The following is a 14,452-nucleotide window of genomic DNA, read 5'->3' on the forward strand; positions in this document are numbered from 1 at the left end:
AAATTCTAGTTTTAATTGTAATTTTTCAATAAAATACCCGATTGGAGTAACTCTCTTTCATAAATAGATATTTACACGTGGTGTATTTAGCTTTTGATTCCATTCAAGGTCCAGATGATTCAGGTGTAGTCATTACAATCCAGTTTTGAAATAGTGCTCTTGGCCTGGCTTTGATCAGAGGTTTGCTTGCAGATGTCACTGGACTGAAGAAGTTGCATAAGATGGAGCTGAAGCAGTTCCTGCCCGTTTAGGAAAGACAGCAATATGGGCCAAGAGCAGTGCTCCTTTTTTTCCTTGCAGACACAACTGGCTTAACTTAAGCTGTGCCTAGCCAGTTCCACTTGCTCTCCAGCTCTCCTTTTTTTTAGAATGTTTTGTTTCTCACAGATTGTCTCTTTTGCTAAATGTAAGTTCTTAATTGACGTTTGGTGTGCATGTCATAAATCATGGTTGCCAATCTCAAAAATGTTGGCGTTTGAAGAGACTGAGCTTTTAAACAAATGTAAGAGTTCAGAATCAAGGACAGGGGATTAAATAGGAAGGAAAATGGGTCTTTCTGAAAGCTCCTTGAGGACTGTAGTTTCATTTAGTGTTGAATGATCAGTCAGCTTAAATTACTAAAAAGAGCTAAAGCTGATGTTTTGTGATTGTATCACACTGCAGCCATACGTTGTTTGCTTTGTTTGCAAACTTTATAGAATTCATGAAGTACAGATACAGAGCGTAGGAAAAGTGACGTGTAGTATTTGTGGAGGATGCAGGAAATTTTTGTAAGGTATTTTCCTGCAGTTTTTCAGATAACAAAGCCTCATGTGGGTGTATAAAGAACTTGATGTCCTTGTATCTGGAAGAACACCTGGATTCAGGGCATGGAGCTTCAGTGCCTTCAAAGCTCTGTGCTCAGTGCCCAGCGGGCTCTGGGAGCAGCAGTTGGAGTAGAATGGATGGGTTGGGTGCTCAGGAGGTGGGGCTGTAGTCTCTGTGCTGCTAGGACTGGAGCTGGGCTGTTGCTGAGTGGTGCAGGTTCTTCCTGCTACACATGCATTAGCCTGGCTTAGTTAGCAAGAACAGAGTTCCTTCCTTAGGAGAGATGCAGGCCGGGTGTAGTTAACGTGGGTGGATAGTGACTGATCTCTAGGGTAAGATGGTGGCAGATACTGAACTCTGGAGGCTGGTTGGACACTGGTGGCAGGGAGCTAAGTTAAGAATCTTGTCTCCTGTCAGCCTTCCCTAAGCCTGAGACCATTGCTGTTAGTGACGTGTTTCTTAAGTGAATTTAGAGAGACTTCCTCACACCTTACTCTTTCACTGCTGTCTTCTAGAGAGTTTGCATTGCTGAGTGTATTAAATAATTCTGGTGGGAGCACTCAGGCAGAAGAAGTTTAACTGTTTGGCCACTGAAGCTGTGGGAACACCAGGGTGTTTTGACACAGGTGTGAAGTTCTGAAATGTAGTACAGAATCAGTAGTGTGCACCAGAAAAGAGAAGTCACTTGCCTGTGGATAATCTAGTGTTGAAATCAAGGGTCATCAATGTCATTGGTTTACTGGGTGGAAGGTAGTTGAACTGCATGGAAATTTCAGATTGTGATCTTCATTTTACAAGACTGTTGCTGTTTGTGGCTTGTTAAATCCTTCTGATAGATCTCTTGATGTTCTTCTCTGCTGCAAAATAGCAACCTCTCTCTAAAAAGAGTTGTGCACTCTTGCAAGAGTGTATTTCACAGAGTCACAGATTCATCTGGTTTGGAAAGGATCTCTGAGCTCATCAAGTCCAACCCTTGATCCACTGCCACTGTGGTTACTAGACCATGGCACTGAGTGCCACATCCAGCTTTGTTTTAAAACCTCCAGGGATGGAGAATCTACCACCTCCCTGGACAGCCCATTCCAATGTCTGATCACCCTCCCTGTAAAGAATTTTTTCCTAATATCCAACCTAAACCTCCCCTGGCAGAGCTTAAGTTCATCCCCTGTTGTCTTACTGGCAGCTACTCGGGAGAAGAGCCCGACCCGCAGAGCAGCCCTGGTGTGTCAGCTCTTAAATGGCAGAAATCTCCATGTGGGTGTTTGGTTTTGGTGACTTTGGAACAAACACCATTACAGGCGTTCCTTTTTGTTGTGTTGGCTCTAGCCTGTGCTTTGTTTAAAAAAACAAACACCTCTTTTTTGGAAAGGAAAAGGGAAAAGCTTTTTCTTGGTTTGCTGGCTGCAATTATGAAGGGTTGCCTTTGTTATCAGTACTCATTTGATTGCTTGGCCAGGGAGGTTTGAGAAAATAATTTTCCTGAAGAGAGCCCAGTGAAGCACAAAAGAAAGTAACCGTCCTTTCACTATTAGGAAATCTAGGAATAAATTAAGTTACCTGGCCACAGCATGACTATTATTTTCTTGTTTCTTCGTTAAAAACACCTATGGATTTGGTGTAACTAAGAAAATCTATCAAAGTTCTGTGCTTTGAGTGTGTAGAGCATGTAGATTCTGAAAAAAACCTCACAGCAAAATCAGCCCATTGTGATAAATGGCTGAGTCTCTGGTAGTAGCAAATGAGACTTAGTTTTATTTCAGCAAATAAAGGCAAAGCAAACAGCGCTGGGTGCGTGGGGAGTCTCCACATTAAATTAAATTAAAATTAAAAGTTTAATCTTTCGGCTTATATTCCATACTTTAATACATATTCATATTTATTCTAATGCATATCTGTGACTATCCTAATACATATTCACGACTATTCTAGGAACAGGCTGGATTATGTTTATTAGTTCTTGGGAGAGGCAGGCCTTCAAAGGCACGTGCCCGCTTTTTCTCTGAGGGTCTTTTTAACCCCCATCTTGTGGTCGTTGGATGAAGTCAGTGTCTGCCTCAGTTTCCCCTCTTGTTGCCCTTCGATTCCACACATGAGCTCCTTCTCTCCTGTGCAACGCTCTGCAGTCAGCAGTAAAACCAGCTTAGATTATCACAATAGGATGTACATTGGAGCCTTTTTTAGGGTACAGGAACTGTGCATGTCTTGTTTCCTGTTCCCCTAAGCCTTGTGGTTATACAAGGAAAGGTTACATCTCATTCCCCTGATTCAACATTGTGCCATATCCAGGTCTCAGGTGTGACCTGGGTGCCACATCATGACCTCTTTGCCGCACAGGCCCAGTGCCCGTGTTCTAGAACCCTCCAGGTCCGTGGCAGCCATCAGAGTCTCTGGTGGTCTGTAGCACCGGCAGCAGCCATGGGTCACCATGGTCACCATCTCTGTAGGCATCCAACCCATGGTGGTGAGTCATGGAATGATGGAATGGTTGGAGCTGGAGAATCCTAGGATGGTTTGTGGCAGCTGGGTGTCCTCGGAGGGACATGTTGGGATCCATCCCATCTCTCTGCCTTTGCAGCCCATCTCCAGGAGAGCATTTTTGGGAGGCCCTGAGCCAGGTCTCACCCAGGTCCTGGGGGTTGCTCACTCTTCTGGTCCTTGCTGGAGGGATGAGCAGGACTTTTCCACTGTTGTCTTGGCAGGAGGTGGCTGTGGGGATGCTCCACAAAGAACCACGTCCCTGTGGGCTGCACACCAAGCAGGGAGAAACCAGGAGTGGATTTCCTGGCTCTGGGGATGCTCCAAAAGAGGGGAAGAGGGGCTGGAGTAGATCCTTCCAGCTGGGCACTGATCTCCACTGGAGCTGCAGGGAAGAGGAGGAGGAGGAATTCAGTGCCCAAGCGGAAAAAAAAAAAAAAGGGAAGAAAAGACTCAGCAGGTGGCATCAGTGATGACTCCATCATCAGGAACAGGAGGAACAGGAGGAGGAGAAGGAACAGGAAGAGGAGCATGATGATGATGAGGAGGAGGAGGTGGCTGGTGGAGTTGGTGATCCCTGGTGTCCTGGTTTGGGCCAGGATAAAGGTGATTTTCTGTCTCTTGTAAGTAGTTGCACTTGTTGAAATTAACAGCAAGTTTCTCAGACAGTGTGTGCTTCTAGGACTGATAACACTTGATGTTACTGCTAGAGGCTGGTATGCAGAGCCAAGGACACTGCTCAGCTCTGAGGAAAACATTTTACCCTCCAGAAGGCATAAAGAGGTCCCACCTGCAGCCCTCCTTTGGGGAGGAATGGACAAGACAGATGCCAGAATTGACCAAACAGAGGATTCCATCCCATACACCTCATATTCAGGGTAAATTTGAGGGATCACGAGGGCCAAGCCATGCTTCCAGCTTCCGGCTGCCTGCCCTTCCTGCCTTTCCTGCTTCCCTTCCTTCACCCGGCATCCTGGAAGGATCCCATGCGTTCCTCTGCCTGTGGTCCTGATCTGTGCCAGCCCATATCTGTGTGTTCCTGCCTCCAGTTCCCGACTGCTGCCGACTCCAGGAGTCCAGCCTGGACTTTCCCAGGGCCGGCCTGCAGCCTCGGTGGTGACGTGAGAGTTATTGGGGGAAGAGGGGGGAAGGAACGTGGTATCAATTTTCCTCTATATTTTTCTATTGATCATTACTGCTTCATTAAAGTTGTGTAGTTTAGTTTCCCACCCACAAGTCTCTCTCCCTTATTCTCTCTCCTTTCCTTATCAGGGAGGAGAGAGATTAATAGAGAACATCTGTCACTCGGTTTAATTGCTGGGCCAGTGTTAAACCGTAACACCTGGTTTAGGGGTCTCTCTTCTGGGGGTTTATTTCAGGATCCCCTTTTTAGGAGTTCCTGATGTGGGGGAGTGTTCTGGGGGTCTCTGGTTTGGGGGAGCCTGGGTGGGGGAGCCTGGTTTGGGGGTCTCTCAGTTGGGAACTCAGTGCTTTGGGGTCTCTTATAAGGCCCCCATTTGGGGGCTGAATTTTGGGGGACTTCATCAGGGAACTGTAAGATGATTTTCTGTGTAGCTGGGTGTGGCACATGTAGCATGGTGGGGGTTAACATTTGTGTTAACATTTTCCCCAGAGTTGTCCTGCCAAGGAGAACAGAATTCCTGGTAAGCCAGGAGAATTCTAGATGTCCATTTCCCTCTAGTTATGGGTTAGACTTGTCTAAGGAAACAACCTGTACTTGTGCAATGGCAGTGGAACTTTTGCAGTGAGCTCTGTGCAGTCAGAACAAGCTAGTTTGCCATTTAAACATGTGGTGAGAGACAAGAAGTGGTTGTGAAAAGATGGGATAAGCTGGTGACAAAGAGCTTGCAGCTCTCAGCACAGGGTTTGATACCAAAAGCCACCACACACCAATAAAAAGAGCGCAACTGCATAGCCCTGAGAATCCTCAGTACAGCCAGCTGGGCACCAGCCACAAAAAAAGCATGATTTTTTACCCTCTCTAGCTCCTCCTTTTAATTGGTTATAAAAAAGCCTCTCCTCAGGGGGAGAATTTTCCACTTTGTATGACTCATAGAGGTGGGGGAGAGCTTCTCAGCTTCTCTCAGATACTTAAGGGACCATTGTCACCTGTAGTGGCAATGAATGAATGCTGAGGCTTAAACCAATGCAAGGTTTAAGGATTAAAGGAGCCTTTTCCTTTCCTTTCAGCCCCCTCCCCCCGCCCTGTGAATTGGTTCAGCCCCTTCCTGCCCCCCCCCCCCCCCCCCCCCCCCCCCCCTCCCCCCGGCAGGTGGTTCGGCCCCGCCCACCGTTGCCCCTGGCGACTGCCGTTAGGGGCGACTCTGCCGTTGTGGCTCCTGTGCTGAGCTGCGCTGGGCTGTGTCTCTCCGGCTGCTCCTGGTCCTTGCTGTTGGTTTGCTCCTATCTCCTGCCTCGTCCCTGCCTTTCCCCTTGCATCCACCTCGTCCTCGTCTGTCTCTTCCCTCCCCTGTCCCTGCCTTTGCCCTTCCCCTGTCATTAACCTCCACCCCTCCGGCTCTGCCGGCTGCCTCCTGCTGCTCCCGCAGAGCTGTGCCCCGCACCCCGCAGGGCTCCCGGGATGGGGCTCTTCAGGAGGAAGAGTCATCGTCGCTACAGTACTGTGCTGCCCAGTTACAATCCTGTGTGGCCCCGTGCTGCTGCTGCCAGCACCAGCGGCCCTGAGATTGAGGAGAAAGATCTGAAGAGGCTGCACCATGCTGCTGCCCACGGCCACCTGTCCTGGCTGAGGTTCTGGCACTCGTGGATCAAGATTTGGGGCATTGACTGCCGCGACAGGGAGAATCGGTGAGGGGCTGTGGGCCACTGCTGGGACACCTCGGGTGGCGTGCGGGAGCATCCCCCCTGCAGGGTTTGTGTGGGATCCCCTTGGAGCTGATTGCTTGCAAAGCAAGATGTGCCCTGTCAGCTGGGAGGGGGAACTCGAGAGCTTTCCAGTGCTGGGAGCTGCTGGGTGGGCGCCAGTGCTCCTGGAGGTGCTGGGCTGCTGCTTGGCCCTGCTCTCCCTGCAGGGTTCTCAGGCATCCCCAGGTCTCTCCTGCCCTGGGATGGGTGGTGCCACAGCTTTGGTTCTTTTGCGTTAAGCTCACATGTTTAATTCTCAGGACACCTCTCCATCTGGCGTGTGCAAACGGCCACACAGAGGTTGCCAGATTCCTTGTAGAGCACGGCAGCCAGTTGGATGCTGTTGATAATTTTGGGAGAACACCCCTGATGAAGGTGAGTGGGAGAAGTTCTGCTCTTGGAAGAGGGGCTTATCGACTGTGCATGAAAGGAGAGGTGTCTGGCAGGACTCTGTACGCAGAGCTGTGCGGAAACACGCCTGTTGGATTTGGAGTGGAACAGGCACCTGTCAGATCATCTTTGCAGGTGCTCTTCTTTCCCAGTGGTCAGAAGCTGGGCGAGCTGTGATGGAGTGAAATGTGAATTCTGGAAGTCTTTTTTTTTTTTTTTTTTTTTTTTTTGTGTGTTATTCCCAGGCAGTACAGCTCAGAGAACAAGACTGCGTGACTTTTCTGCTAGAGCAGGGTGCTGACCCAAATCTTGCAGACATCGATGGCAACACTGCCCTCCAGTTGGCCATCCTGGCTCATCATAAAAACCTCGTGAGGCAGTTAATCAAGCATGGTGCCAAACTGGATGCCAAGAATAAGGTAAATGTTTCTATTTCTTCAAGAAGTCCTTTCAGAACGTTGCATCAAAATTTTTACAGATTATTTTTTTTTTACTTTGATTATTTACATGATGCATTTCTCTGACTTTTCAGAAGGGCTGTACCCCACTAACTCTTGCTATCACTGAAAAACATGAGGTGATATTAGAAGATCTCCTGAAAGCAGGAGCTGATGTGCATGCTCGAGATGAGCATGAAAGGTAAGGGGTTTATCCAGGAGAAGGAGGGGGGGCTGGAAGAAGGAGGGGGTCCAGGAGGAGGAGGGGATCCAGGAAGAGAAGGGGATCCAGAAGGAGGAGGGGATCCATGAATAAGAGGGGGTCCAGTAATAAGAGGGTATCCAGGAATAGGAGGGGGTCCAGGAAGAAGGAGGGGATCCAGGATAAGGAGGGGGGTCCAGGAAGGAGGAGGGGGCCCAGAAGGAGGAGGGGGTCCAGGAAGGAGGAGGGGGGTCCAGGGAAGCAAAGACTTTGGTTTGCTCCTTGAGTGTTTATCCAAATGTGTTCATTGTAAAGGAATGGAGAAAATACTTCTGAGAGCAAGCAGGAATGAAAATAATGACTGTGTCTGTGTCAAATGATCCATGGCATTGCATGTTTTGAATCTTTCAGAACCCCACTCATGATTGCTGCTTCTGTTGGGGAGATGTATTTGGTCAAAGTTCTCCTTTCTCACGGTGCCAATATTTCCCATGAAGACAAAGATGGGAGGATAGCTGTGGATTATGCTGATCTTCATGGCCATTTACGGTAAACTTTGAACTTTATGATTAGAATAAATGGTGTGGTCTCTTCCTCTTCCAGTAAACCTCTTCCAGTCTTATTTTCACACCTTAAAGTCTCTCTTCCCTATTCCCTTTTTATCTTCCTTTGGGAGGGTGGAAGGGGGGGTAACCAGAGCAATTCTGTCACCTGGTGTTTGGTTAGAACTGAGATTATCTCAGGTGGTTATGTGTGCCTAAAAGGCAGGCTGAAAAAATGTTCTGAGCAGGAGTTAATTACTTGGAAGGTGGGAATGTGCATTTATAGGGCGAATGTGACTGCAGGGAATGCTGGAGTGAGTTCTGTGTCTATTACCCCTAACAAATACTGAGGAGTTTATGAATTTTTATAAATATTTGCAGGGGGGGGAGGGGGGTGGTAATAAATTGGTGTTAACTGTTGTGCCAGCATGTGGTTCTTTTTACCAATTTTATTTCCTCTCTTTCTCTGTCCAGTGTAAGTCAGTACCTGGCAAAACTGGAGGACACAGCAGAAGCTCCTGCAGGGGATGCACTTGGATCTCCCGAACAGGCAGGAGCTGCTGGAGGGATAAAAGAAAAACCAGACCAGGAGAACAGAGGAGAAGCTCCTGCGTGTGATACAGAAGATCCCAGCATAGTCATCACTCCTGAGCAGGCAGGAGCTGCTCCAGTTTTTTGGGGTGCACCTGCTGTGGACAGAGGAGGTAGGATCCTTAACTATGGAGGAGCTCAAGAGGAAAATGATGTGGCCTTTTCTTGAGGTGGTTTGGGAACGTGCTGATTTGTTACTTTTTGGCCTTGTCAGGGCACCTGTGATTTGTTGGCAGGGTTTAACATTGGCCCAGCAATTAAACTGAAATAACAGATGCTCACTAGTAATTCCCCTCCCTGATGAAGAAAGGAGAGAGAATAAGGGAGTTATGGGGTGGAAACTAAACTACACAGCTTTAATGAAACAGTAATGATAAATAGAAAAAATTACTAAATATATACAAAGATACAGGAAAATTGATACCACGTTCCTCCCACCTCTCCCCCAGTAACTCTCCCGTCACCACCGAGGCTGCGGGGCAGCCCTCGGAAAGTCCAGGCTGGAATCCTGGACTCAGCAGCAGTTGGGAGCTGGAGGCAGGAACACACAGATCCAGGCTGGAATGGGTCAGGACCATAGGCAGAGGAACGGATGGAATCCTCCCAGGATGCTGAAGCAAACCGGGAGAGGGGAAGCAGGAAAGGCAGGAAGGGGTTTGACCCTCGTGATCCCTCAAATTGGAAATTTGAGGAAAAATTGTCTCAGAAAAGTCACTGTTAGCAACAAGCAATGCAGTGCCTGTCTGTCTCTTCTGGAACATAGTTTGATTTACAACAGAAATGATGCTTTTTTTTTTTCCACCCTCAGTGATTTTTTTAATAAAAAAATTACACTGCTTTGTGATCAAACACCCAGCTCCTTCAGTGAGTGTTTAAAATCCAGTCTATGCTTAGGAGAACACAGAGCCCTAGAAGGATCCTAAAGAAGTCATTTTTTAATATCAATGAAATGTTGTCACCTCAGACTCTAGACTGCGACCTGTTGTTCTTTGAGGTTTTTAAAGTGTACTGTTTAATTGCTGGCATTTCAAATCTAATGTCAGCATGTCATTTAATCTTTGAACAGCCACAGAAAACCTTTGTGAAGGAGGCTCAATAAGGTGAGACTTTACAAACCCCTACCATTTGCTTGAGGGGTGATTTTAGAGACACAGCACTGATTTTGCTTTGTTTTTTAAGGAGCTCTGAGACTGAGATGAATGATATCACTTGGAAAGATTCTGAAGATTCACTCCTTTTTACCCCTAAGGTATGGTGCATTTACAGGAGAAGTGTCCTTGAAAAATAAATCTCTTGAAGGCAAGTTTTCTCTGGGACTGAAAGAAACAGAAGTTCCAGCCAGCATTTTTTTCTTCTTAGAAGCCATCTCTGGCCTTTCTTCTGCTGTCAGATTTTGCTGAAAAACCTGTAGCTGTGGCAGAGAAAGCAGTAGATTTGTGGTTTGGGGCCAAAAGTCATAGGTACACAGTCACATTATTTTATTTCTTCCTGTTCATTTGGATCAGCATCTGTTGCAGGGGGATTCTGCAGTGATGGGGAACTTGAGTGTGGCGGCTCAACCCACTCACTAATGCTGGAGATGCCAGCCAGCATCTTTAGTTTTAAGATGATTCCATTTTCCTGCACTGATTTAAATAGAAATAATGCATTTTTCTGCTGTGATGTTTGAAATTTAGGGATAATGCAGAGGCTGATTTGTGCAGTGAGTCTGGTGATGCTGAGAGTTCCTTGCAAGTAAGAATTCTGAAACTTTGAGAGCTGAATTTTACTATAGCTGAATTTTACTGTAACTGAAATGAAGCTGGGCTGAAGTGGGGAAGGGCTTCTCAGGGGCTGTGAAGAAGCAGGGCTGAGACTGCGGACAGGAAGAAATCCTTTCTGCTCCTCCAGATTTCCATGGAAAAGCTGAACGCCTTGTAAATGAAAGCTCAGCAAAGTTTCCCTTTTTTCTTCTCAATAAAAAAGCCTTTTTCAAGGAGTCATTTAAAGGCAAAGAAGATGCTTGCTTCTGCCCTTTTAAAAATCTTCTTTCCGTTGAACTCTTTTCCTAAAAGTTACCAGACCTGAAAGAAAAGCAGAAGAAGGAGGAGACGGGAGGCAATGGTGACCTGCAAAGCCCTGCAGCATCTGAGAATGCGAAGAAGTCTGTTGGCAATGGTGGCCTTCAAGTCCCCAAGGCACCTTTAGAAGTCAGCACTGGTGAGAGAACTGAGTTAGGAAATAGAATCAGAAGTTGGAAGGGACCCATCAGGTCCAACTCCTGTCCCTGTGTCTTTGGGCACCCCCAGAATCACACCTGAGAGCTTCATCCAAAACACTTCTGGAGCTCTGGCAGGTTTGGTGCTGTCACCACTTCCCTGGGGAGCTTCTTCCACTGCTCAGCTGCCCTCTGGCTGCCAAAAATTTTCTGATGTGTAACCTAAACCTCCCCTGATTCAGCAGCTTTTGCTCCTTTTAGTTCCTTGTCTTGAGATGTGGGAATCTTGTGCTTTTCTGTCTGAATTTCCCCATGAGGCTGATTTGGCATCATGTGAGCAGTCAGAGCCCAGCTGGAACCAGGAGTTGCTGTCTTCTGGGTGCTTGGGTTTCCTCTCTGGTCTCCAGCTCCTCGCCCCTTTTTCTTTGCATCCACATTTTCCCAAAAAGTGCATCCTTCAGGATTTAGACCTCATGGGGTGGCTTAAAGGAGAGCCCTGCAAGTGGTCTGAGCAGCCTAGGAAGCCACCCAGCCTGAGCCTTGTGTTCATCTGCTGGAGATTTAGATGTCCATCCCCTGAAATAAAAAGGGTGTTTTGTGTCTTTGTGTCAGTGGGAAGTGATAGCAAAGTCTCTCTTCTTCCCTGGGGTGTAGGTGCCCCAGCAGCCCTGGAAGCAAAGGAACAGGAAGATGAGGATTCTTCTCCCTGGGATTCTGAGGTACTTTGTGTGAAGGACAGGGAGGCTGCCATGGGGGGGCTGGGGAGGGTAGGAGGGAGATCCAGGAGCACCTGAGAGCTTGCTGGAATTGGAATGAAGCTGGGCTGAAGTGGGGGAGGGCTTCTCAGGGGCTGTGCAGGAGCAGGGCTGAGACTGAGGACAGGAGGAATTCCTTTCTGCTCCTCCAGATTTCCATGGAAAAGCTGAAGGCCTTGTAAATCAAAGCTCAACAATTTTTCCCTTTTTTCTTTTCCATAAGAAAACCTTTTTCAAGTAGTCATTGAAAGGCAAAGAAGATGCTTGCTTCTTCCCCTTTTATATCTTCTTTTTCTTGATCTCTTTTAGGAAGAGTCACCTGTAGAGGAAGTAAAGCAGGAGGAGGGAGGCAAAAGTGAAGAGAAAAAAGCTCCAGCTGCCTGGATTGTGAAGCACCATGTTTTTAATGTTGACTCTGAAATCCCCAAGGCAGCTTCAAGAGACGTCACTGGTGAGAGAAAGGAGCTGGGAAACAGTGATGCAATTCTTTCTCTATCATTATTAAATGATGTTTTATAATATAAAAGGTGTTGCTCTCCAAGTGGTGGAGGTTCCTTGTATAGGAGCTCAGTGTTTGCTTCCTCCTAGCATCTTGATACTGATAATTTATGCCAGTCTCTGTTGTGCCTTCAGTGGTGTTATCTACAAATGTTCCTTTGCCACCAGGAAAAGCTGAAACCCCGTTACAGGCTGAGTGAGAGATCATGGACCTCGGAGTAACAGGAGTGGTGCATTTCTGGCCCTTAATCCAGAATCTTTCTTTTTTCCATTAAAATGAAAGTTGCTCCAGAAGAAAGGAACTCACAGAGGTGCACGTGAAGTTGCTATTGTGATAAAATGATTCACTCCAGCAGCTCACAAATTTTAGAGGGTGTTTTATTTTGTTCTCAGCCTTTTCTCACAACCATTAAAGATGCACTCTAGGTGTAAATAAGTAGTATGAAGTCATGCTGTTTATAAAAATCTGTTTTTCACTGTAGGTGAGCACTCTGGCTGTACCTCCCAGATATCAGCAGCAGCTGAAAAAGAAGTTATCAAGGATGCCATTGAAAACTCAGTGGTGCAGGTATGGAAAGCCAAATATTTTTGAATTAGAATCTTAACTGTAAAATTGTATTAAAAGCTATGGTGAAAAAACGGTAAGTGGATAATGAAGGGAGAGTCCTGGGGAGGAAGAGTGAGTCTGAAGTGAATCTGGATCCAGTCTTCCTATGGTGTAAAATCCTTGTCATGATGTTGGATATTTTTTCTTTTGCTGCTTTGTTTCCAGCTGGTTTCCTTCAGTTTTTTTACCATTATTTTTCCTGTTGTGCTGTGCAAACAAACAATACAGTCAAAAGCATCTTTTCCCCTGCAAAATGCATATTCAAGTGAAAAGGGAGAATTTTCAGTAACATGCTGATCTGTTGGATGAAACGTGGCTTTTTCTTTTTGAGAGAAAAAGCCTTGAATTTTGGCCACCTTTCTGATGCTTTCTCTACCTCTGCAAAACATGTGTGGGTTTGGCCATGTTAAGAAGTGTTTGAAAAAAGGAATTTTTTTGCAGTGGGATTAAGGCAGGCATCCCCTGGAGTTTTCTGTAAGAGCTCAAGTGGAGCAAATTACTTGGAATTTGGGGCATGGTTTGGTGGGCATGGTGGTGGTTGGACTTGAGGATCCTGGAGGTTTTTTCGAACCTTAATGATTCTGGGGTTTTATGACTCTGTCCACATAGGAGCAATTGGCCCAGGCCCAGAGGGAAAACCTCTTACTCCGCCAGCAACTGGAAGACAGGAAGCAGCAGCTCACCCAAGAAAGTGTAGTGACTGTTGCTCAGGACTTCTTTAATGACATTTTCAAGAATCTCAAGGCTGATACTGAGCAGAAAGTTTATTTGTTGGAAGAGAAAAACAAGGAGCTATACGAAAACTGCAATGTCTTAAGGAAACAGGTCTTTAGATGTGAGGTTGACAAAGTAGAAGCACAGGTGAAGTATACAGTATTAGCAGTGCTTAAGACTATTAGCAGTATTTTGGGGTTAATTTCTGAGTTTTGGGGCTTCTAAGGGACCTGGCTGTTCCTTAGAAAGTCAACTCCAGACACCAACCTAAGCTTTCTCTTCTCTATTTTATGGTGCGTGGCAATATTTAAATTTCTTTGTTCTTTGTGGCTCTGTGAAAGACCAAGAACTGCACAGAAGACTCTTGAGGACCTCAGTTAAAGTTTTTCTGCAAAAAACAAGTAGGAAACGTGCTCTTCTGCAGAGCATTCCACAGCCTCAGGCAGAGCAATGATTTCATTTCTTTAAGATGGAAAGAGGGGAAAGAAATCCAGCAGTGCTGTCAGTCATTTTACTCTGTGAATCACTTTGTATTCTTAGTACCAAACTAACATACACATGCTTGTGTATGGCTCAAGAAGAGTAGTACTTGAGGTTGTTTTTTTTTTTTATTAAAATCCTCCTGAGGAGCTCTTGGTAGTTGAGGTGCTCAGCATTTGGCTACCGACAGCAGGCAGATTTTTCCTGCTTTTTGAGTTCAAGACAAGGTCTAATTGTATAAATCAACAAATTAAAGACAGAATTAATGGTCTTATAATTTTCCTCATGCTCATATTCATTAGTGCAAGATCAGAGTACTGCAACAGGAGCTTGCTGATGCTCTGAAAAAGCTCTCCATGGTAGAAGCTTCGCTTGATGTCGCCACGTGCTACAGAAGGAACCTGGAGGAGGCCACGCTGGGCTTGAAGAAGGAATTGGCAGAAAATAAATCCAAGGTACAGAAAGTTTAGAATCTAGAATAAACTTCCTAGTGCTAGGGGGGGGATGATGTGTGGAGGAATCACAGCTTTTTACAAACGTAGTGTCAGGGTTTAACACTGGCCCAGCAATTAAACTGAAATCACAGATGCTCACTATTAATCCCCCCTCCCCTCCTTTATAAAGAAAGGAGAGAGAATAAGGGAGAGAGACTGATGGGTTGGGAACTAAACTACACAGCTTTAATGAAACAGTAATGATAAAGAGGAAAAATTACAAAATATATACAAATAGACAGGAAAATTGATACCACGTTCCTTCACCCCCTCTCCCCCAATAACTCTCACGTCACCACCGAGGCTGCAGGGCAGCCCTGGGAAAGTCCAGCCTGGACTCCTGGACTCAGCAGTGCTTGGGACCTGGAGGCAGGAAC

General features: G+C 46.3%; 2 protein-coding genes across 2 annotated transcripts in view; both read left to right on the forward strand.

The window, feature by feature from the left end:
- The window catches only part of LOC139790750 (ankyrin repeat domain-containing protein 26-like), a 678,272-nt gene that overhangs the window by 336,649 nt on the left and 327,171 nt on the right, over positions 1 to 14,452 (forward strand). The window contains exons 22-23 of the mRNA XM_071732606.1: positions 11,182 to 11,246; positions 11,592 to 11,733. Of these exons, the coding sequence (XP_071588707.1) occupies positions 11,182 to 11,246; positions 11,592 to 11,733 (207 nt within the window). The remainder of the gene's footprint in view (positions 1 to 11,181; positions 11,247 to 11,591; positions 11,734 to 14,452) is intronic.
- LOC139790742 (ankyrin repeat domain-containing protein 7-like) lies at positions 6,538 to 9,901 on the forward strand. The gene is made up of 8 exons (XM_071732598.1): positions 6,538 to 6,543; positions 6,804 to 6,977; positions 7,091 to 7,197; positions 7,609 to 7,746; positions 8,214 to 8,443; positions 9,397 to 9,430; positions 9,510 to 9,579; positions 9,836 to 9,901. The coding sequence occupies exons 1-8, from the start codon at positions 6,538 to 6,540 to the stop codon at positions 9,899 to 9,901; spliced, it is 825 nt and encodes a 274-aa protein (XP_071588699.1).

The sequence above is a fragment of the Heliangelus exortis genome, unplaced genomic scaffold (assembly GCF_036169615.1).
Source record: "Heliangelus exortis unplaced genomic scaffold, bHelExo1.hap1 Scaffold_135, whole genome shotgun sequence".
NCBI lineage: Eukaryota > Metazoa > Chordata > Aves > Apodiformes > Trochilidae > Heliangelus > Heliangelus exortis.

Bases quoted from the DNA above. Each gene is read 5' to 3' on its own strand.
- LOC139790742 (XM_071732598.1), top strand. The intron at 7,198-7,608 runs GTAAGGGGTTTA...TGAATCTTTCAG, and splicing joins GCTCGAGATGAGCATGAAAG to AACCCCACTCATGATTGCTG. The intron at 9,580-9,835 runs GTATGGTGCATT...CATTTGGATCAG, and splicing joins CACTCCTTTTTACCCCTAAG to CATCTGTTGCAGGGGGATTC.